This window comes from Musca domestica, unplaced genomic scaffold (assembly GCF_030504385.1).
Source record: "Musca domestica strain aabys unplaced genomic scaffold, Musca_domestica.polishedcontigs.V.1.1 15, whole genome shotgun sequence".
Taxonomy (NCBI): Eukaryota; Metazoa; Arthropoda; class Insecta; order Diptera; family Muscidae; genus Musca; species Musca domestica.
In genome coordinates this window covers 4326697-4351320 of record NW_026712207.1, presented here as the reverse complement: position 1 = coordinate 4351320, position 24624 = coordinate 4326697, and the positions used below count along the sequence as shown (strand labels likewise).

The following is a 24624-nucleotide window of genomic DNA, read 5'->3' as shown; positions in this document are numbered from 1 at the left end:
TGGCGCATAAGTCCGATAGTTTTCAAATTACATAAATCACAATATTTTTACTAACACAAGATCTGGTGTGAAGATGGTATGTATCGGTCCACTCCTTCTGGTACCTCCCCCACAGAGGGGGGAAAATTTTGAACAACCAAAATACACATAAAGCCCGAAAGGAGCATCCGATTTTCTTCAAATTTCACACATCCGAATATTTCAATTAGGACAAGATCTGGTATGAAGATGGAATATATCGGTCCACTCCTTCTGGTACCTCCCCCACAGAGGGGTCAACATTTTGAACACCTAAAACGCTAATAAAATGCGAAATTGGCATTTGATTTTCTTCAAATTTCACACATCTGAATATTTCAACTAACACAAGATCTGGTGTGAAGATGGTATATATCGGTCCACTCCTTTTAGTACCTCCCCACAACGGATGAACATTTTTGAATAATTATAACTCTCATAAAATGCTACCTGATTCTCTTCAAATTTTACATACCCCAATATTATTGCTAACATAAGATCTGGTGTAAAATTGGATTATATCGGTCCACTCCTTCTGGTACCTCCCCCACAACGGGTCAATATTTTGGAAAAATTATAATTCACATTAAAATGCGAAATGAACATCCGATTCTCTTCAAAGTTCACACATAACAATATTATTACTAACGCAAAATCTGGTGTGAAGTTGGATTATATCGGTCCACCCTTTCTGATACCTCCCCCATAACAGGTAAATTTTTTTGAATAATTATAACTCTCATAAAATACTAAATAAGCACACGAACCTCTTAAAATCGTACACATCCCAATATTTTTGCTAACACAAGATTTGGTGTAAAATTGCATTATATCGGTCCACTTCTTCAGGTACCTCCCCCACAACAGGTAAATATTTTTGAATAGTTTAACTCTCATAAAATGCGAAATAAGCATCCGATTCTCTTCAAATTTCGCATATCCCAGTATTTTTTCTAATATAAGATCTGGTGTGAAGATGGTATATATTGGTCCCCTCCTTCTGGTACCTCCCCTATAATGGGTCAACATTTTGGAAAAATTATAACTGCCATTAAAATACGAAATAAACATCCGATTCTCCTCAAAGTGCACACATTACAATATTTCTACTGACACAAGATGTGGTGCGAAGTTGGTTTATATCGGTCAACTCCTTCTGGTACCACCCCCACAACGGATAAAATTTTTTGAATAATTTTAACCCGCATGAAATGCTAAATAAGCGTCCGATTTTCTTCAAATTTCATACATCTCAATATTTCTGTTTACACAAGATCTGGTACTTCCCCCACAAAGGGTCACAATTTTACATACTGACATCTCACTTAACATGCGAAGCAAGTCATGAATTCTTTTTCAAATTGACATTTCTAAATATTTCTCTCTACCATAGATCTGATGTAAATATGGAAATTATCGGCCCACTCCTTCTGGTACTTCCCACGCAATAGGTTCCAATTTTGATTAACAATTATTGGCAAAAAATAAATCCCACATCCCAATTTTTATCAGCTCTAGATAGCTCTTCGGTCCACTATATTGTCTAGGCCCTTTCGATATTTCGTATAATATTTTTCATGGACATGATTTTCATGATTTTGATTTTTTAAATCTATTATCTCAAACAAAAGAGTACATCACGTCATAGATAATTTTTAAAAATGTCATGGTAAAAATAAATCTCAAATGCTAGCAATGCTTGAGTCTCTAATTATTTTAGCGGTTTTATTTTTATCAATGCATTCTCGTTGATTCTTAGAAAAATAATTTTGTGATTGCGGTTTTCTTTGGGGTTTCTTTTGTCAAGAGCAATATTATTGTATTCTGTTGAATGTGCAAAACTCACAATTAACATTAAACAAATTTAAATAATTACAAACTTTAATTAATGGCTTGGCACACTTCCTTGAAACTGAAACCAAAAAATTATGACCTTTCAAAAAATAGCTGAGAATAAAAATAGAGATATCCATTCATTCTAGCACACCCACTGTGCTGTCTAAGAAGCTATGCGGAAATATATTTTAACAAAAGAGAGAAAAGAAAAAAAGAACCAACATTCTGGAATTCAAAAACAATGAAGTCATAATTTATCTGCTTCATTCCAGTGCAATGTAGGGTATAGCCCCAAAAACAGCCACAACAAAAGCCATCTTAGATTAAGATTTGTTTTCTTTTGTTTCATTTGCATTTGTATTTTTATTTAAATTATCTTTTTTTCAACACTCCATTCATTCTCTCTAATGAGAAAGAGAATAATCATGCTGCAGACTTCCATAGAATATTCATTCCCATTAAGGCCCATTACAAATTTAGTCTTTATGTTTTATTAATCTACCACTCTATTTCCTTTGATTGTCATATGTTCTTTCTCTCTTTGTGTGGTTGTGTGGTCCACACACACATACTCTCATTGCTCTCCAAAATAAAACCCTTTTGGGAAACCAAACACATGTTTTTGTTGTTTGGCGAAACAAAAACTCCCCAAAAACCAATTCCACTCCCCCAAAGGGAATGGAGCAACACACATGAATGCATTCTCTCATGTGTGGTTGCTCATGCACACTCTCTCTCTCTCCCCAATGAATTTGGAGAATACGTTTGTGTTAAAGAACACACATTGTATTTGTAATTACTCAAGTGTTTTTGCCGGCATCCCAGAGTGTTTCTTGTTGTTTTATTTCCAATATGTATTAGGCTGGCATTGCATTCTCTCTGCACAGTGTTGCAAACCCAATCTTTACCTATATATGTGAGGAATACGTCGTAGTCGAAAGAGTTTTATTTTATTCTTTTTGGCAGTTACAAAAAATATTTTGGTCTATGAATTCTCCACAATCAGTATATAATCGATTTTTATACCCTCCACTATAAAAGTAAAGCATTAAATTTCTCAAAAATCCGACTGAGACTTCCATGGATTTTTTTCTCAATGACCGTCAGAGTAATGAACATGAATTTTCTCAAGGACTTATTCCAAAATAGTAAGAAATATAAAAAAATTAAAATGAAAGAACCCAGCCACAAATGTTTTTTGTAAGATTTTTTTTTTCAAAAATCCTTAGAGAAATATACGTGGATTTTTTAAGATTTTTTCCAAAGTTCCTTAGAGCAATAAACGTAGGTTTTTTAAGATTTCTTTCTAAAAACCCCCCAAACGTAGTTTTTTTTTAATATTTTTCCAAAGATCCCAGATATGAAAAGTGTGTTTTTAAGATTTGTTCCTAATACCCTCACACTTAAAACGTGAATTTATTTATAGATTTTTTCCAAAGACCCTCAGATCTAAAAGTGTGGGGTTTTTAAGATTTTTTTCTCAATTTCTGTCAGTTTTTTTTAAATATTTTTGTAAAGACCCTTAGAGCTTTAAATTTGGATTCTTTACAAATTCTTCCCAAAGCCAATCAGAGCTATAAATGTGGATTCTTTAAAAAAAATCTTTTAGATAAAAAAATGAGATGTTGATCCCTTGTGGGAGAGTTACCAGAAGGAGTGGATCGATACATCCCATCTTCACAGCAGATCTTGTGTTAGTAGAAATAATGGGATGTGTGAAATATAAAGAGAATCGGATGCTTATTTCGGACTTTATAATAGTTTTGGTTATTTAAAACTTTGACCCTTTGTGTGGTGGTACTTCACCGATCTCTGCCATATTTATAGCAGATCATGTGTTGATAGAAATATTGAGATGTACCAAGTCTAAGTGGCATCGGATGTTAATTTCGCGTTCTTTGAGCTTCATGGATATTCAAAATTTTAATCCTTTGTGGGGGAGACACCAGAGGGAGTGGAGCGATATTTTCCATCTTCACAGCAGATCTTCTGTTAATAGAAATAATGAGATGTGTGAAATATAAAGAGAACCGGATGCTTATTTCGGATTTTATAATAGTTTTGGTTATTTAAAACTTTGACCCTTTGTGGGTGAGGTGCCAGAAGGAATGGTCCGATCTCTACCATCCTTATAACAGATCTTGTATTGATAGAAATATTTAGATGTACCAAGTCTGAATGGAATCAGCTTCACGGAAATTCAAAATTTTTACCCTTTGTGAGGGAGGTACTTGATGGAGTGAACCGATATTGTCCATTTTCACACCTGAAATAGAACTGACGCAAATATTAGGATTTGCAAATTTGGAGCAAAATCGGCTTTTTAGCGTTTTTATAAACCTTGAACCCTATGTAGGGGAGGTACCAGAAGAAATGGTCCGATCTCTACGATATTTATAACAGATCTAGTATTGATGAAAATATGGATATGTGCCAAGTCTGAATGGAATTGGATGTTAATTTCGCGTGGATAATCAAAATTTTGACCATTTGTGGGGGAAGTACCAGAAGGAGTTGATCGATATATTCCATTTTCACACCAGATCTTGAGTTAACAAAAAAATTGCGATGTGTGAAATTTGTGTGAGATAATCGGACACTTCATTTTTGTAATTTTCGTACCCTTGGACGACGTATATCTAAGAACACATTCTTACATCGTACCTCCGCTTCAAGGGTCGACTTCACCTAATTTTTTAAAATTCTGGCTTCAGCCGTTTCGTGTGGACGACCGGTTTTTCTTTTCAAAATTCTTTTTTTGAAATTAATGCATTTTTTACGAAAATATTTGTAACTATTGAAAATATTAAGCCTCCATTCCAGAGTATGCCTTCCAGAGAACAACAATTTGTAACACAATGCGACATATTTTTATTTATACCTATGTAAAAGATGATTTTCGTCATTACTTCACTTCATTTCCCAAAAATTATTACGTCTCAACACAGTGCAACAACCACTAAATAATCGAACGAATTTCTTCTTAATAGAGAGAGAGAGAGCGTTAACGAAAGAGAGTTGAGTGGTCAGACTCCAACTTACTTCTTCTTCGTCATACAAATTGTTCAATTTTATTGCATTTGAGGAACACTTCGGTTCCACACACTTATAAGGGGAGTAGTAGTAGTAGGAGGGGGAACCAATTGCTATATTTATCCTCACACATCTGCATCACATCATAACAGTGTCAAAGAAGAAGACATTAGACAGAGCAGCAGCAGCAGCCGACGCCGGCGTCGTCGGCCACAACAAGAACAACCACAATGTGCAATGCAACAAGAAATGACTAAAAGTCCAATAAAGATGAGTAGGGGACATCTGTAGCTCGTGTGCGGGTGGTGGTGGCAGGCAGGCATGCATTGGCCATGGTGGTGGTCGTGTTTGAACGTAGAACCAATTCAAACATTCATTTATTATATCATCGATTTAAGATAAATAAACATACATTCGAATGCAGAGAACGACTCAATGACGTAGTGACTGACATACATACATAGAGAGTGTGTATGAGTATACTCCGATTACATATTAAATAAACTATAGCAACAATGAAAACAATGGCAATAATAACACACACTCACAAGCACACACTCTCCATGCCATTGGAAGAGGGGGTAAAACTATTCACAGCGGCAATGGAAAAAATCATTTGTCTAGTTTTGTTTATTTAACAATGTGCCAAATAATTTTTATTAACAGCAACAACTGCAACAACAACAATGCTGCTGCTGATGCCTGCAGTGAACTCGTCTATCGGTAATGGGTCATCTTGAATTCAATAAGAGAACTCATCACCCGCTGTACTCAGTGCACCACTTTATTCCACTTGAATTTTGATGCCAGGCATCATACCGACTGACCAACCACCCACTCATGCCAATCCATTTCCCTCCACTCTACGCCATTCCACCCATTAACCCCATTCCCATTTGCAAACAATCCTAATCCGCTGCAACTTCAAATTTCAATTGAATTTTATTGTCTGTTCATCAGACTGAACTGGACTGGACAGTGCGGATGTCTGTCTGACTGTCGATTTGGATTTTTAACTATTAACCCCTACTGTCGTGCCAAAGTCGTAATAACAGCAATGTGTACCGTACTCCATGCTGCACTATTTACGTGGTTGTTTACGGAAGTAAAGTGTCATTGTTGTTGATTTGACAGTAAGGGACAAAAGTTATGCAAACGCCTGTAAAGGAAATCTTAAAGTCGGGCGGGGCCGACTTTATGATACCCTACACCACTTTGCTAATTTAGTAGAGCTCCGCATAACAATTAAAAGTTTTTATGGGAGAATTCAATCATACACGCTATATGCCGAAGCATTTGTATCATTTAAATTCGGACTTGTATTGCCCATTTGGTGCACAATTAATTTGAAATCGGATAAAGATATATATGGGAGCTATATCCAAATCGGAAGCGATCTCGATAAAATTTGGCAAAGATATTTCTGAGCTGTATTTTATATATTTCCCTGAATATCGTTGTTACGGAGTGCATATTACGGTTGTGGGTAACAAATATAACAAATCGGATGAACAATATATATGGGAGCTATAGCTATATCTGAACCGATTTCGATCAAATTTGACTTACTTATTTCCAGGCCTAATTTGATTGTATGTGCAAAATTCCATACTATTCGGACTGATATTACACGTTTGGTGCACAATAAAAGACAAATCGGACGAAGATATATATGGGAGCTATATCTAAATTTTTACCGATTATCTCCAATAGGGTTCGTCCAGGGGGCAAACAAATGATCTGTGCAAAATTTCATCTGGATCGGGTAATAAATGCCAACTGTACTTTGTTTACAAAAATACATGGACAGACGGACGGACGGACTTACGGACATGCATAAATCGACTCAGAATGTGATTCTATGCAGATCATCAAAAGGAACTATGGGTCTATCTCGTTTCCTTTTGCCTGTTACAAACAAATACACAAAGACATAATACCCTGACCACCTTGTGGTGTAGGGTATAAAATATGCAGTATAAACTAAAATAATTATCCTGGAATTTTTGACGTAAGGAAGTAGCATAGCATTATTGTATCATGGTAGGACATTTTAAATTACACTGTGCAACACATTTTAATTATACTCTCAGCCATATGGCTAGAGAGGGTATATATCATTTGATGCGGTCTAAACGTTCTCATCGAAATAACGGTTTTAAACCCTCTTTGGACCAAATCCGTTTCAGCACATTTGGAGTCGATATAGCGATCTCTATCCGTCTGTCGGTCTGTCTGACAGGTGCGCTCAATAATCCGATTGGTCCTAACTTGGTACATCGGAATATTATTATCAAATGTAGATCCAGTTCAGTGATGGGCAATATCGGCCCACTCCTCCTGGTACCTCCCCCACAAAATGTCGAAATTTTGGAAGAAAATATTTTACTACACAGAAAGAGAAACGATAATCCGATTTTTCTCCAACTTTGCAAAGCCAAATATTTGCGTCAGTGTTAGGTCAAGTGCGAAAATGGACAATATCGGTCCACTCCATTCAATACCTCCCCCACAGAGGGGACTAATTATAACTCTTATAAAATGTGATCTAAGAGTCCGATTGTCTTCAAATTTCACACATCACAATTTTTATAAATATCCAAGGTCTGGTGTTAAGATGGAATATAACGGCTCACTCCTTCTGGTACCTCCCCCACAAAAGGTGGAAATTTTTAATTTCCATTAAGCTCATAAAACTCGAAATTAACATCCGATTCCAGTTAGACTTGGCACATCTGAATATTGCTATCAACACAGGATCTGTTATAAAGATGGTAGAGATCGGACCATTTCTTCTGGTCCGATCTCTGGTAAAGGGTCAAAACTAAAACGTGAAATAAGCATCAGGTTCTCTTTATATTTCACACATTCCATTATTTCTATCAACACAAAATCTGTTGTGAAGACGGGATATATTGGTCCTCTCCTCCTGGTACCTCCACCACAAAGGCTCAAAATTTTGAATATCAGCTGACCTCCTCGGCAAGAAAACACGATCATTTTGTGTGTTTACAAACTGCTGGATGTTTCCTCATCGGAGAAAACCAAATTCGACAGTTCACTTCGGCCATGCGAAGCAACTCTTTAGCTCATTTGAGTCTATTTTCTTTCTGTTGCGGTGTAAGTTCTTGCGCTTTTCCGAATTTCAATGGCTCACTAGGGCTCAATATTAGCCGAATGGAATATTGCAATATGTTTAGCTCACGAGCCATTTTTCGGCCACTGCGACGCGGGTGTCGATCAAGTCGCTTCTTTACTTTTCGAACCATTTCTGCTGATGTTGCTGTTTTCTTCCGTCCACTTCCTTGACGTCGGGCTATGCTACCAGTATCACGGTAGCGGAGCAATGGTACGAGACACAAAATATTTATTCACATTTAAATGCTGGAGTGCTCCAACGATAGCAACTTGTGGTTTTCCAGCGAAATATAAAGAAAGCTGACTATCACGCTTGAATTCCATCACGAATAACTTTTTTTCTGGAGAATTCTCTTTCTCACCATAATGCTTTTGTACGCTTGTAAACAATTTAATGAGCTGTCACTGGAATAATTTTAACAGCTGTCGGACGAGTGGCTTAGAAATGACAGCAGTCTGAAGTTGGTTGCAGTTTTTTCATTTCACCGTAGCGTCACACTAAATGCCGAATATTATCGCGAAAATATTCTGGAGGGTGTATTAAAGCCTTGGGCACGCAAGACTTTTTGGCCGCAGACCTTGGACACTCCAACAGGACTCAGCACCATCGCACTCAGGACGCTCCACCCAATAAATGGTTACAAAATTACACAATTGCCAAAAAAATCTCCGGATACCAATCCGTTGGACTATTGTGTCTGGAGTATTTTGGAAAGTAAGGTTGACACTAAAAAATACGAAGGTGTCGATCACCTCAAGCAAGCGCTTCGCCGGGAATGGGCCAAAGTACCGCAGAGCAACATTGGGGCAGCGTGTGATGGTTTCATTGGCCGTTTGAAGGCCATAATTCGTGCCAAAGGTGACCAATTCGAACGAATCTAATCATATTCTTAAATTTGGTGCTATTTCCGAGACTTTTTGCTTTCATTCAATAAAATTAAAAAAATGTAAAAATTATGGCATTTGACTTTATTGCAGTTTTTAATCTCATCGCCCTGTATGTTTCAATGTTTGGTAAAAATCAAAAAATATTTCTCATATTCTGATCAATTTTTCCTCGGATTTTTTCGGGTTAAGGCACAAAATTTTAGTTTGCACTTCCAAACCCCTACCCTTTTTTAGATGTTTATGCACCACTTTATTATATTTACACTTTTTAACATTACTGTATATTATGTTTGTGGACGACCCTCTCTCTCTTTGCCAACAGGGAAATTAAATTTTCATACCCTTAAATTTTTTTCGGAAAATTGTCATTAAAATGAACATTACATAAATAAACAATAAATGTTTTTGTTGTATGCACCATATATATATATATATATATATATATATATATATATATATATATATATATATATATATATATATATATATATATATATATATATATATATATATATATATATATATATATATATATATATATATATATATATATATATATATATATATATATATATATATATATATAAATATTTATATATATCAGACAACAAGTTAATAAAAATGCACATTTAAATAATTTTGCACGTGCTCAGCATTTTTCGAAGCAACTGTGGGATGAGTTCCCATGTTAACATGGCTGTGTTCTGTCTGGTGCACAAATTTTGCGGCGTTTCAAAGTCGATATGCATTTAAAATGTTTTATGGCATTTGAATGATTTCGAAATGCAAAGGAGGATGTCATCGTTGGCGAAAATGGGAAGCTAACAACAATAAAATGTGATAATGCGTTTTTGTTGAGAATAACCTGATTTGGTTAGTCATATTATGGGAACTGCTCAGCAAATTGTGATGGGAAGAACAGGGTCGTATATCTGAAAGTGAACTCACAAATTTGCTAGAGATAGACAACATAGATATTATCCATTAAAGTCATTCAGGATAAAAAGGATATCAATATTCTATAGAAAGAGAATGATTTTCAATAGACATATACAAGCACGGTTATAGCCGGTATAGACATTGAAGCCACATCGGGGACGTGTGGTGACCTCCTACAGGCCTTCTATAAATAGAATAACTCCTATATGGCTTCTAAAGGCCTTCTGTGGATAGAAGACCTTCTAAATGCCTAGAAGACCTCCAAGAGGTCTTCTATAAATAGGATACTTCAAGAGGTCTTCTAAAAATAGAAGACCTCCAAGAGGTCTTCTATAAATAGAGGGCCTCCTACTGGTCTTCAATAGATAGAATACCTCCTACAGGCCTTTTATAGATAGGAGACCTCCTAGAGGTCTTCTATAGATCGAAGACTTCCTACAGGTCATCTATAGAGAGAAGACCTTCTACAGGTCTTCTATAGATAGAAGACCTTCTACAGGTCTTCCATTGATAGAAGACCTCCTACAGGTATTCTATAGATAGAAGACCTCCTACAGGTCTTCTATAGATAGAAGACCTCCTACAGGTCTTCTATAGATAGAAGACCTCCTACAGGTCTTCTATAGATAGAAGACCTCCTACGGGTCTTCTATAGATAGAAGACCTCCTACGGGTCTTCTATAGATAGAAGACCTCCTACGGGTCTTCTATAGATAGAAGACCTCCTACGGGTCTTCTATAGTTAGAAGACCTCCTACGGGTCTTCTATAGATAGAAGACCTCCTACAGGTCTTCTATAGATATAAGACCTCCTACAGGTCTTCTATAGATGGAAGACTTCCTACAGATCTTTTATAGATACAAGACCTCCTACAGGTCTTCTATAGATAGAATACATCCTACAGGTCTTTCAGGTCTCCTACAGGTCTTCTATAGATAAAAGACCTCCTTCAGGTATTCTATAGATAAAAGACCTCCTTCAGGTCTTCTATAGATATAATACCTCCTACATGTCTTCTATAAATAGAAGACCTCCTACATGTCTTCTATAGATAGAAGACCTCCTACATGTCTTCTATAGATAGAAGACCTCCTACATGTCTTCTATAGACAGAAGACCTCCTACAGGTTCTTTATAGATAGAAGACCTCCTACAGGTCTTCTATTGATAGAAGACTTCCTACAGGACTTCTATAGATAGAAGACTTCCTACAGGTCTTCTATAGATAGAAGACTTCCTACAGATCTTCTATAGATACAAGAAATCCTACAGGTCTTCTATAGATAGAATACCTCATACAGGTCTTCTATAGATAGAATTCCTCCTACAGGTCTTCCAGGGATTAGAGACTCTCTATAGGTGTTCTGGGGATAGAAAACCTGCTACACGTCTTCTAGGAACAGAAGACCTCCTACAGGTCTTCTAGGTCCAGAAGACATTCTAGGGGCTTCAAGGGACAGCAGACCGTCTACAGGTAGTAGATAGAAGAACTGCAATTGGTATTCTTGGGTCAGAAGACCTCCCATAGGTCTTCTAGGGACAAAAGACCTCCTAAGGGTCTTCTATGGACAGAATACCTCCTAGAGTTCTTCGGGGAACAGAAGACCTACTATAGGTCTTCTAGATACAGAAGACCTCCTATGCGTCTTCTAGGGTTAGAAGACCTCTCTTCTAGCTCCTCCAAGGACAGAATACATACTATAAGTCTCCCACAATTTTTCTCTAGACAGAAGATCTTATGTAGGTCTTTTATAGAAGGAAGACCTTGTACAGGTCTTTCGTAGAACGAAGAACTACTACAGTTATTCGTTAGAAAGAAGACCTCCTGTGGGTCTTCTAGCGACAGAAGTCCTCCTATGGGTCTTGTAGACTCATAGAAGTCCTGCTACAGGTCTCCTTCATATAAAACTTATTCTCACTTCTACTTTGTGTCTCAAATAATTACAGCTTCTTCTTTCATAAAATATCTCCTTTTTTTCCAAAGACTTATTAAAGTTCCACCCATTCCTTGCCACCAAAGAAGTTCTTCTTCTGCCGACAACAATTTCCATTCTAAATTTATTCGCATTTTTTACGGAAAAGATCAAAAGTCCAAAAGTCATTTAGCTTTTGTTCTTCTTCATCTTCGTTTTTTTCTCCTTCTTATGCTTCTTCTTGGAAATCCAGTTTTGGTATTTAAAAGCGAAGAAAAATCACACTGATCCTCAATTCCCCAGGGGGAATGTCTTCTCTATTGCCATGCAGGCCTAGATGTCGGTTTGTCTGTTCGCCTGGCCGCCGTCGTCTATCTTTGTTCCCATCATGAGTCATGGATAGCCTTGAATGGTTATATTTAGAGACGCCACATTGTTGGCTTATTACACGACTTAATGATGAGCTCCGTTCTGGTCTCTCTTCCAAAGAAAAGTGCCAGAGTTGTTGGCCATGATCGTGATGATGATGATCTGTTGTATTTTAGTCCCCCAAATTGCAATTTAGCACTAAGAGTCAAGCCGTCAGTCAGCTAGCTAACCAGCCCGCAAGCAATCCAGAATTGTTTTTTTCATTCCATCAGAGGCCGGTCTTAACTGCAAATGGAGGGACAACCACCAGGAAGGAAAACAACAACAAAAGAACTTCAACCAAAAAACAAGTTTAGCTGTGAATTTTTATTTTTATTCATTGTGGCCAAAAGTGGCATGGATGGATGGCTGGAGCATGGCCAGCAGGATCCTTTTTTTTCGCATATTGTCATACTTCGTCGTCGACGTTGCTCGTTGTGGTCCAACTTGAATATGAAATAGCATCAAAGTACTGCCCAGATTAGCTTTAAGAACAAAACTCTCAGGCCAACTCTCAGCAGGAACGAAGTTGGATGAGGGGGGAAGTTTTGGGGGGCGAGGTAAAACGTAGTCAGGCATAACGTGAATTAAAGACAAGTTTGAATGCTGAGAATTGATATTCAGCGAAGAAATCCAGTTTGTCTTGTCCAGCAAGACAACGCGTAACTTCTTGCTGTTGTTTCTTTTCTTTTTGTTGTTGGTTCATCCGTTTGTGTGTGTGTCTTTCCTTCTTTGCTGGCGTTTCTCATTTCTCCTTTTGTGAATTTTCTGATTTAAATTCATAAAATTAAAAAAATATACCTTGCGAATATGTTGGAGCGTTCATTAGCCTTTGCTGAGATTTCGCTGCAGAGGCCAGAAGAAACCTTCCTAACCTTCTACATATGGAAGAGCTACGGAAGGTCTATTAAAAGTCCTTGAGCTATGGCAGTATTGGAAATGGTTCCCGATGTAGAATGAAAATCTGCCATCAGAGGATCTAAAGAAGTTCTTATATTCTGAAATTGTCTTCCTTTTTCAAATATCCATTGAAAGTTATTTCCTTATAAAAGAGAAATACTGAAGACCCGTTAGAAGTCCTTCATATGCAGAAGAGCTGTGCAAACCCATCAATTTCGACAAAGCCCATAAAAGGTCTTCGGTATAAGGAAGGGCTTTTGTCCTTGAAAGTTCTGCAAAAGATATTCTTTCTTTGGAAGACTTGTTAATGATAATCTGTCTATAGAGGACTTGTTACAGGCCTTCTTTCTACATAGGATCTGTAAAAGGCCATATGTTTAAAAAAGTCCTGCAATATATATTGCTTCTATAGATAATGTGTAAGAAGTACTTGGAAGGACAGTAAAATATCCTCTGTTTCTGGAAGATATGCAAAAGGTCTCTTAAAATGACCCGTCTGTAGATCTTAAGAGTTCTTCTGTTTTCGGGAGTCCTATAAAATGGATCTGAACGGTATACCGATCTCATATCCAATATACCTTTGGATGAAATCCGTTTCGGCAAAAGTCCAGCAATGCTCATTTGCCTATCCCTCTAGCTGGTTGGTACCCACTGTAAATCACGAAAGAACTATCTACTATCTATTAAACTTAGGTCGAGTTTGAATTGGGCAATATGAACTCCTTTACATACCCCTCGCAAAAACTGTCAAAATTTGGAAATTCGCACAACCCAAACGTGCCTCAAGGTTTTAGGCCCTCTTAAGGTCTCTTTGGACCAAATCCGTTTCAAGATATTTAGAGTCGATCTAGGGGTGTCCATCCGTCCCTCTGTCTGGCTGGTGCGAACGATAACTATCGAAGGGGGTATCCTATTAGGTCCAAACTTGGCACATCGAAATATTATTGTCAGCTGTGTTAATTGTTGAAGCTGCTTTAATTGTTGGAGACACATAGAAGAAGTGAAGTAGAACATCCTGTAGGAGACCTCTAGGGGGTCTTATTTCCACAGAAGACCTATGGAAGGCATTCTATCCCAAGAAGACGTCTTCTGTATTTAGAACACCTGAAAGAAGTCTTCTATCCACAGGAGGCCTGTAGGACGTTTTTATATACAGAAGAGCTGCAGGAAATCTTCTGTGCCTAGAACACCTGTAGGATGTCTTATGTCCCCAGAAGACCTATAGGAGGTCTTGTGTGCCTAGAAGACCCATAGGAGGTTTTCTGTCCCTAGAAGACCAAAAGTAGGCCTCCTATCCTCAGAATACCTTTAGTAGGTCTTTTATCCCCAGAAGACCTTGAGGAGGAGACGAAGAAAAAATAGGCGAAACAAGACGAGGACAAATTTTATAGGAGGTATTCTATAAATAGAAGACCTTTAGAAGCTCTTAATTCTATAGAGGACCTGTAGCATTTTCTGGAGGGTCTTCTATGTATACACCTTTTTCAGATGTCATTCGAAACATTTTAATTGTAATTTGAGAATTTTTCCAATTGTAATTCGTATTATTTTAATTCTAATTCGAATTATTCAATTTAAAAATCGAAGAAAAAATAATTTGAATTAAAAATGGAATAATTCGAATTACAAATGGAATAACTCGAATAAAAAATAACAATTAGAAACCACTTTCAAGAGCCCGTTTCAACACATTTAAGAGATCTTCTACGTAAAAGAGACCTTTAAGAGATCTTCTAAGTAAAAATTATTTGGCAACTCTTTAATTCTTTTTGGCATTTGGTTCCCATTTTCCTTCAAAAATAAACAACTTCAAAAAAATTTAAAAACAAAATTTCAAATCGCAAAAAAATGTTTATAAAAATTTCAAGTAATTTTCATTTTGGCAATGAATTAAACAAATATGTAATCAATCATCCTCTCTTGCTACGAAAATTTCAAAATTCTCTGACCTCCAAATCGAATCGCCGAAATCATCAATGGAAACGTCAAATGGAGTTGAATCAACGGCGTCGCAAAGTCATACCCACATTGGTGTATTTGAATAATCCCTGGACGTATTGGAAGGCCCGGTTCAATTTGATGAAAATGCAAATGTTTTGGGATCGCGAATTTGTCGAAGAGGAATTTATTCGTGGTGCCAAGAAGGTAAACTCAAAGGTGGACAAAATCTGTGTTTGCGTGGTCTTCCAATGGATGGCAATTCACAATAGCGATGGGGTAACTGATGGTCTAAATAACAATGGTTATTGTGGTTGTTGAATTGACTAACTTATAATTTTAGTAAGTCAAGCACCCAACCAAGAGTTCTAAAAAATAATGAGTTTAGTACGCCGTACCGCCGAATATTGCTTTTGAATGACCACCGAATATTATAGGCCATAATAATAACACTGTACGACATAAATAATAATTACAAGGAATTATGGGGAAAATCCAGCAGATTATGAAAGTAGAGCTAAACAAGAAGACACGTTTATCGCCGGTTTTAAAGTTAACATAGAAAACTAAAAATATAGGAGACAAGTTCTCCCAATTTTAAACTTTTGGAAATTTTCGAATTTAGATTCCTCAGAATTCGTGCATTTCAGGTATATAGTGCTTTCGGCAATTTTGCAGATAAAAATACGAGGAATATTTTCAAGCGAGTTAATAATGAGGTCTTCTGGGCCTTATTTTTAAAAATGGGTCAACATTTCCTTTAAATGGGATCATAGGAAGTCAAAATATTCTACAAAATTATTTGTCATAAAATTTTACCGTAGGTCCTAGAAAATGTAAAAAGTCTAAGTCTTACCCTAACGCCAGAAATTCATTTATATAAAAAACCTATTTTGGGGTTAAAGCCGTACTTTGTGTGAGTTTGTGCCCAAATCTCTAACAAAAAATATTTTAGGAGGACGAAGGACGTCCCCAACAAAAAGAATAAATATATATTCCCAATTTATTCCCTACACCACAAGGTGGTCAGGGTATTATGTCTTTGTACATTTGTTTGTAACAGGCAAAAGGAAACGAGATAGACCCATAGTTCCTTTTGATGATCTGCATAGAATCACATTCTGAGTCGATTTATGCATGTCCGTCCGGCTGTCCATGTATTATTGTAAACAAAGTACAGTTCGCATTTATTGCCCTATCCAGATGAAATTTTGCACAAATCATTTGTTTGGCCAAAAGACGAAACCTATTGAAATTGGAGATAATCGGTCAAAATTTAGATATAGCTCACATATATATCTTCATCCGATTTGCCTTTTATTGTGCACCAAACTTGTAATATCAATCCGAATAGTACGGAATTTTGCACGTACCATCAGATTGGACCTGAAAATAAGTATGCCAAATTTGATCGAAATCGGTTCAGATATGGCTATAGCTCCCATATATATTGTTCATCCGATTTGTTATTTTTGTTCTCCGCAGCCGTAATATGCACTCTGTATCAACAATATTTGGGGAAATGTATCAAATACAGCTCAGAAATACATTTGCTAAATATTTTCGAGATCGGTACCGATTTGGATATAGCTCCCATATATAACTTCGTCCGATTTATTGTACACCAAATGTCTAATATTTGCCCAAATGGCATGGAATTGGGAACATGCGACCGAATTGAGTCTAGGAGCCAGTATGCCAAATTTGGTGAAGATCGGTTCAGATATAGCTATAGCTCCCAAATATATTGTTCATCCGATTTGTTGTATTTGTTACCCACAGCCGTAATATGCACTCCGTAACAACGTTATTCAGGGAAATATATCAAATACAGCTCAGAAATATCTTTGCCAAATTTTATCGATATCGGTTCCGATTTGGATATAGCTCCCATATATATCTTTATTTGATTTCAAATTAATTTTGCACCAAATGGGCAATACAAGTCCGAGTTTAAAAGATAAAAATGCTTTGGCATATTTAGTCCTTTGAACTTTAAATTATAATCATAGCGTGTATTAAATTCTCCCATAAAAACTTTTAATTGTTATGTGGAACTCTACTAAATAAGCAAAGTGGTATAGGGTATCATAAAGTCGGCGCCGCCCGACTGAAAATAATTCGGTACGAATATCTCAAATTAAATTCGGTGATACCGAATGCTTTTTCACTTGGCTTTCTTTGATTTCTATACTAACCATTTCAATAATCTCTCCAAAAATATATTGCCTACTTTCAGGCGGCGGTGGTTTTAACCGACATAATACGCAATCAAGACATGTCCACCATTAGTAAACTCACCACACCCTTGGGATATCAACAAATTACACGCGACATGATGCTCTCAAGGGATGATGTGCGATTGAAGTTGGTGCGATTTGACACCGAACACATACGAAGGGCCATACCCATGAAGGTGGTAACGAAAGTTAATTATGGTAAGATCCAAATTCTTTTCAAAATTAAAATAATTCATTGTTAATTCCCCTCCTCGAAACTAGGTCGCAAATACTGTTTCATTGACATGATGTTTGTGGGTCTACGAAATACCAAAGATTTCGACTCAATAGAAGAACTGGTGGAGGTCAATCGAATTTTGCAATCTCTGGATGCAGATTTGCGTCTAACACAAGAAGTCATCTCCACACCGCATCGCATTATATTTGCCGAAATTTTTATACGATTTCGCCGAGATTGTTCCGAGAATTCGCTGGAATATTATCACCAACATCCCAGTCGCTTTGCCAATGAAAAAGATTGGGCTGTGGGTTTTTATAAAATTCTCTCCTTTGATGTTTTCCATTACAATCCAAGAGCATAAAATGTGTGTTTTTTATAAAAAAATATTTGTAAAAATAAAGTGAAGATCTAAGATTTCTTGAAACCAGGACATTGAGGTTCTTCCTCCAGCACACATTGGACATGCAGAGCCTTACGCAAATCCTCAACATTATCCGTTTTACTAAGGGATTTGATTTTATCGATATAAATTTGATTCTCCTGGAGCAATTCTTGCTTCCGTTTTTCCAAAATAATGGCCTGAGCCTCGGCAATCGATTGGCGTTGCCAAAAATTTTGCATCAATTCAATTTGTTTTTTCAACTCAACTTCATTTAAGTCCACATGGGATTGGAGATCTATGGTTTGAAGTATGAAATCTTCCTGTGGCATTTCAGTGGATTCCATTTCGCGAAAGTCACCCCAGGGAACTACTTTTTCCGATTCTGTTTGGAGTTTGCGACAATTTGCGGCAAGGGAGAGTAAAAGATCGCCATATTTTTGAAGTTTCTGATAGTCCTAGAAAGAGAAAGGGAGATTATCTCAATTTATTCTAACGGGAGGAGAATTGAAGAGAAATTAAAAAGAGGGAGAGAGAGATATTAATAGATAAGCAAGGCGAGACAAGAACTGGATGGAAAGTATTTTTTCCTGGTAGAGGTTATAAATTTGGCTGAAAGCCAGGAAGCCTTTATCGTCGAGCTGAAGGTCAGGGTCAGACAGCCTTTATAGGCGAGCAGAAGGTCCAGGAGTCCTTATAGACGAGCTGAAGGTCAGGGAGACGTTATAGACCAGCTGAAGGTCAGAGAGCCTTAAAAGATGAGCTGAAGGTCAGGGAGCCTTTATACGCATTCTGAGGGTCAGACAGCCTTTATAGGCTAGCTGGCGGTCAGGGAGTCCTTATAGACGATCTGAAGGTCAGGGAGACGTTATAGAGCTGAAGGTCAGAGAGTCTATATAGGCGAGCTGAAGGTCAGGGAGTCTATATAGGCGAGCTGAAGGTCAGGGAGTCTATATAGGCGAGCTGAAGGTCAGGGAGTCTATATAAGCGAGCTGAAGGTCAGGAAGTCTATATCGGCGAGCTGAAGGTCAGGAAGTCTATATAGGCGAGCTGAAGGTCAGGGAGTCTATATAGGCGAGCTGAAGGTCAGGGAGTCTTTATAGGCGAGCTGAAGGTCAGTGGGCCTTCATAGACCAGCTGAAAGGTCAGTGGGTCTCCATAGACAAGCTAGAAGGTCAGTGGGTTTCCATAGAGCTGCTAACGGCCGGATGGGCTCTATAGACCTGCTGAAGGCTGGATGGTCTTCATAGACCAGCTGAAGGCCGGATGATCAATATAGACCACCTGAAGACCGGATGATCTCCATAGACTTACTGAAAGCCCGATGGTCTTCATAGACCAGCTGAAGGCCGGATGATCAATATAGACCAGTGGAAGGCCGAATGGTCTCTATAGACCAGCTGAAGGCCGGATGGTCTCTATAGACCAGTGGAAGGCCGGATGGTCTCTATAGACCAGTGGAAGGCCGCATGGTCTCTACAGACCATTGGAAGGCCGCATGGTCTCTATAAACCAGTGGAAGGCCGGATGGTCTCTATAGACAAGTGGAAGGCCGGATGGTCTCTATAGACAAGTGGAAGGCCGGATGGTCTCTATAGACCAGTGGAAGGCCGGATGGTCTATATAGACTAGCTGATAGCCCAGCGGTCTATATAGATCAGTTGAAGGCCAGACAGTTTATACAGACCAGTTGAACGTCAGGTGGTCTATATAGGCCAATTAATGCCCTGACGGTCTTCATCGACAAGCTGAGGGCCGGACTGTCTATGTAGACGAGATGAAGACCTAGACGGTATATATAGACCAGTTGAATACCATGCGGCCTATATAAGCTTAGATCGTTCTCGGGGGAATCAATGGCTTGCACTCACCTTTGAAATCCCATAACACTCGCTGGTTACAATTTTCAACTTCTCATGCATATCCAAAGCACTGCGCTGCATTCTCTCTTCAATCTCTTTGCGTAAATTCAAAAAATATTTTTGTTCCAATTTCAAATCGTTAATTTTACGCTGAGCTTCCACTTCTTCACGCAAAATTTCCTCACGCAAATCTTCATGTTGGCGACCAAATTTCCTTTCCGTATCATTTAATTTCTTTGACTCCACCACAAATGTCCGTTGGCGTTCCACTAACGTTCTGACCCTTTCATCTTTATGCGGATCCAGTGAGGCATTTCGTATCGTATCCAAAAATTGCAAGAGTTGTTTATGTAATTTTTGCATTTTCTTTGCTATGGCATCACGTAGGATATAGCGCTTTTCAATTTCCGTATTGACCTGGTCATTTCGTTTGTCAAGGTAAATTTCGAAATCTTCGCGTAGGTTTTCGGCAGTTACGAGATTTGTGGCATGCATAATATTTTCACAGTTTCGCTGGTACCTGTCCTCAATATGCTTCTTTTCTTCGGTTTCATTGTAGAAGTCGTGGAGTACTTCGGCTGCCTGGTCTTCGTAGTGGAGTTTTGCGACATTTTGGAATACCTTGAAAGTGTCTGGGAAAAAGAGAGGAAGAGGGACAATTTTCTAAATTTACAAAATTTAGACCGCCCGACCATCAGCTGGTCTATATGGACCGCCCGACCATCAGCTGGTCTATATGGACAGCCCGACCATCAGCTGGTCTATATGGACCGCCCGACCATCAGCTGGTCTATATGGACCGCCCGACCATCAGCTGGTCTATATGGACCGCCCGACCATCAGCTGGTCTATATGGACCGCCCGACCATCAGCTGGTCTATATGGACCGCTCGACCATCAGCTGGTCTATATGGACCGCCCGACCATAATCTGGCCTATATTGACCGCCCGACCATCAGCTGGTCTATATAGACCGTTCGACCATCAGCTGGTCTATATAGACCGTCCGACTATCAGCTGGTCTATATAGACCGTCCGACTATCAGCTGGTCTATATAGACCGTCCGTCCATCAGCTGGTCTATATAGACCGTCCGACCTTCAGCTGGTCTATGGAGACCCATTGGCCATCAGCTGGTCTATATAGACCGTCCGACCATCAGCTGGTCTATATTGCCCACACGGGCTTTAACTGGTCTATGGAGACCCATTGGCCTTCAGCTGGTCTATATGGACCGCCCGACCATCAGCTGGTCTATATGGACCGCCCGACCATCAGCTGGTCTATATGGACCGCCCGACCATAATCTGGCCTATATTGACCGCCCGATCATCAGCTGGTCTATATAGACCGTCCGACCATCAGCTGGTCTATATAGACCGTCCGACTATCAGCTGGTCTATATAGACCGTCCGTCCATCAGCTGGTCTATATTGCCCACACGGGCTTTAACTGGTCTATGGAGACCCATTGGCCTTCAGCTGGTCTATATGGACCGCCCGACCATCAGCTGGTCTATATGGACCGCCCGACCATCAGCTGGTCTATATGGACCGCCCGACCATAATCTGGCCTATATTGACCGCCCGATCATCAGCTGGTCTATATAGACCGTCCGACCATCAGCTGGTCTATATAGACCGTCCGACTATCAGCTGGTCTATATAGACCGTCCGTCCATCAGCTGGTCTATATTGCCCACACGGGCTTTAACTGGTCTATGGAGACCCATTGGCCTTCAGCTGGTCTATATGGACCGCCCGACCATAATCTGGCCTATATTGACCGTCCGACCATCAGCTGGTCTATATAGACCGTCCGACCATCAGCTGGTCTATATGGACCGCCCGACCATAATCTGGCCTATATTGACCGCCCGACCATCAGCTGGTCTATATAGACCGTCCGACTATCAGCTGGTCTATATAGACCGTCCGACTATCAGCTGGTCTATATAGACCGTCCGTCCATCAGCTGGTCTATATAGACCGTCCGACCTTCAGCTGGTCTATGGAGACCCATTGACCATCAGCTGGTCTATATAGACCGTCCGACCATCAGCTGGTCTATATTGCCCACACGGGCTTTAACTGGTCTATGGAGACCCATTGGCCTTCAGCTGGTCTATATGGCCCATCTGATCTCCAGCTGGCCTATATGGACCACCTGTCCATCAGCTGTTCTTTATGGATATTCCTTACCACTCAAATAATCCATCACCTTTAATTGCATTCCGTAGTTTCGTTTATGCATCTCCTCAGTTTCCCTGATTTCCTCAAGAATTAAGGAAATTTTATCATCCTTTTGGGTTAGGACCCGATTGGTTTTAGCTTCCCAGGACTAAGGGAGACATAGTTAAAAATAATGTTGTAATATTGGCACCTTATGCCGCCCTCACCTGTAACTCCTCCTGCATTTGCACCAACTTAATTTGCCTACACATGTCCGTCCATTCCTCCTGACCACGCAACGAACTTTGTTTGGCCAATGCCAATTCGCGTCTCAAGTTGTCCTTGAAAAGAATATCTTGGATGTTGTTGTTGGAAAAAAGTCAAAATTTCCAACTTACATACATTTCCATTTTGCGGAACTCAATTTCGGCCTTCATCTTCCGTTCCCTTTTCTCGGCCTTGGTAAGGCGTTTCTTTTTGGGTGTTTCTGGCGGTGGGGATTCTTCATCAGTTATGTAGTCCACATAAGTCACCGAGGGCTTGGATGTGGCCATTTTGCTGGGAAGAAATATAGAGATATTATGGAAAATATGAAGGGGCTTGCATTAATTAAATTTTTCTGTGGAACATGACAATTCTCCTAGACAGTAGAACCTAGGGTAGAACGTCCCTACTTACCTAAAAGTTCAATTAGACGTGTCATAACCATATAACTCAGCTGGTCTATAGAGACCCACTGACCATCAGCTGTCTATAGAGACCCACTGACCATCAGCTGGTCTATAGAGACCCACTGACCATCAGCTGGTCTATGGAGACCAGCCGGCCTTCAGCTGGTCTATGGAGACCAGCCGGCCTTCAGCTGGTCTATAGAGACCATATCTGACCTTCAGCTGGTCAATAGAGACCATATCTGACCTTCAGCTGGTCTATAGAGACCATATCTGACCTTCAGCTGGTCTATAGAGACCATATCTGACCTTCAGCTGGTCAATAGAGACCATATCTGACCTTCAGCTGGTCTATAGACACCATATCTGACCTTCAGCTGGTCTATAGAGACCATATCTGACCTTCAGCTGGTCTATAGAGACCATATCTGACCTTCAGCTGGTCTATAGAAACCATATCTGACCTTCAGCTGGTCTATAGAGACCATATCTGACCTTCAGCTGGTCTATAGAGACCATATCTGACCTTCAGCTGGTCTATAGAGACCATATCTGACTATCAGCTGGTCTATAGAGACCATATCTGACTATCAGCTGGTCTATAGAGACCATATCTGACCTTCAGCTGATCTATAGAGACCATATCTGACCTTCAGCTGGTCTATAGAGACCCACTGACCATCAGCTGGTCTATAGAGACCCACTGACCATCAGCTGGTCTATAGAGACCCACTGACCAGTCTATGGAGACCAGACGGCCTTCAGCTGGTCTATGGAGACCAGACGGCCTTCAGCTGGTCTATGGAGACCAGACGGCCTTCAGCTGGTCTATGGAGACCAGACGGCCTTCAGCTGGTCTATGGAGACCAGACGGCCTTCAGCTGGTCTATGGAGACCAGACGGCCTTCAGCTGGTCTATGGAGACCAGACGGCCTTCAGCTGGTCTATGGAGACCAGACGGCCTTCAGCTGGTCTATGGAGACCAGACGGCCTTCAGCTGGTCTATGGAGACCAGATGGCCTTCAGCTGGTCTATGGAGACCAGACGGCCTTCAGCTGGTCTATGGAGACCAGACGGCCTTCAGCTGGTCTATGGAGACCAGACGGCCTTCAGCTGGTCTATGGAGACCAGACGGCCTTCAGCTGGTCTATGGAGACCAGACGGCCTTCAGCTGGTCTATGGAGACCAGACGGCCTTCAGCTGGTCTATGGAGACCAGACGGCCTTCAGCTGGTCTATGGAGACCAGATGGCCTTCAGCTGGTCTATGGAGACCAGACGGCCTTCAGCTGGTCTATAGAGATCACCAGGCCTTCAGCTGATCTATAGAGACTCACTGATTTTCCGCTGGTCTATAGAGACCATCCCCGGACTTCAGCTGGTCTATGAAGACCCACTGACATTCAGCTGGTCTATAGAGACCACCGGGGCTTCAGCTGGTCTATAGAGACCACCGGGCCTTCAGCTGGTCTATGGAGACCAGACGGCCTTCAGCTGGTCTATGGAGACCAGACGGCCTTCAGCTGGTCTATGGAGACCAGACGGCCTTCAGCTGGTCTATGGAGACCAGACGGCCTTCAGCTGGTCTATGGAGACCAGATGGCCTTCAGCTGGTCTATGGAGACCAGACGGCCTTCAGCTGGTCTATGGAGACCAGACGGCCTTCAGCTGGTCTATGGAGACCAGACGGCCTTCAGCTGGTCTATGGAGACCAGACGGCCTTCAGCTGGTCTATGGAGACCAGACGGCCTTCAGCTGGTCTATGGAGACCAGACGGCCTTCAGCTGGTCTATGGAGACCAGATGGCCTTCAGCTGGTCTATGGAGACCAGACGGCCTTCAGCTGGTCTATAGAGATCACCAGGCCTTCAGCTGATCTATAGAGACTCACTGATTTTCCGCTGGTCTATAGAGACCATCCCCGGACTTCAGCTGGTCTATGAAGACCCACTGACCTTCAGCTGGTCTATAGAGACCACCGGGGCTTCAGCTGGTCTATAGAGACCACCGGGCCTTCAGCTGGTCTATAGAGACTATTCGGCCTTCAGCTAGTCTATAGAGACCATCCGGCC

At 40.1% G+C, this 24624-nt stretch overlaps 2 protein-coding genes across 3 annotated transcripts; one reads left to right on the top strand and one right to left on the bottom strand.

Annotated features, from left to right (window-relative positions):
- Window positions 1–14859: 14859 nt before the first annotated feature.
- Window positions 14860–17902, top strand: LOC101894722 (uncharacterized). Of its 2 annotated transcripts, none has more exons than XM_020038375.2 (3): window positions 14860–15291; window positions 17252–17450; window positions 17514–17902. In XM_020038375.2, the coding sequence occupies exons 1-3, from the start codon at window positions 14923–14925 to the stop codon at window positions 17831–17833; spliced, it is 888 nt and encodes a 295-aa protein (XP_019893934.2). In that variant the 5' UTR covers window positions 14860–14922; the 3' UTR covers window positions 17834–17902. The 2 variants fall into 2 exon arrangements, with proteins under 2 accessions (XP_019893934.2, XP_005188080.2); XM_005188023.3 differs by having other exon boundaries at window positions 14863–15219.
- Window positions 17841–22519, bottom strand: LOC131801301 (dynein regulatory complex subunit 2-like). Its single transcript, XM_059119850.1, has 5 exons — window positions 22283–22519; window positions 22112–22225; window positions 21915–22053; window positions 19723–20345; window positions 17841–18309 (listed from the first exon to the last, which is right to left on the bottom strand). The coding sequence occupies exons 1-5, from the start codon at window positions 22436–22438 to the stop codon at window positions 17881–17883; spliced, it is 1461 nt and encodes a 486-aa protein (XP_058975833.1). The 5' UTR covers window positions 22439–22519; the 3' UTR covers window positions 17841–17880.
- Between the last annotated feature and the right edge of the window lie 2105 nt (window positions 22520–24624).

Bases quoted from the DNA above. Each gene is read 5' to 3' on its own strand.
- LOC101894722 (XM_020038375.2), top strand. From the start codon at position 14,923: ATGTTTATAAAAATTTCAAGTAATTTTCATTTTGGCAATGAATTAAAC. The intron at 15,292-17,251 runs GTAACTGATGGT...GCCTACTTTCAG, and splicing joins CAATTCACAATAGCGATGGG to GCGGCGGTGGTTTTAACCGA. The intron at 17,451-17,513 runs GTAAGATCCAAA...CCTCGAAACTAG, and splicing joins GGTAACGAAAGTTAATTATG to GTCGCAAATACTGTTTCATT.
- LOC131801301 (XM_059119850.1), bottom strand. From the start codon at position 22,438: ATGGCCACATCCAAGCCCTCGGTGACTTATGTGGACTACATAACTGAT. The intron at 22,054-22,111 runs GTGAGGGCGGCA...TGTCTCCCTTAG, and splicing joins AAATGCAGGAGGAGTTACAG to TCCTGGGAAGCTAAAACCAA. The intron at 20,346-21,914 runs GTAAGGAATATC...TCTTTTTCCCAG, and splicing joins GGTGATGGATTATTTGAGTG to ACACTTTCAAGGTATTCCAA.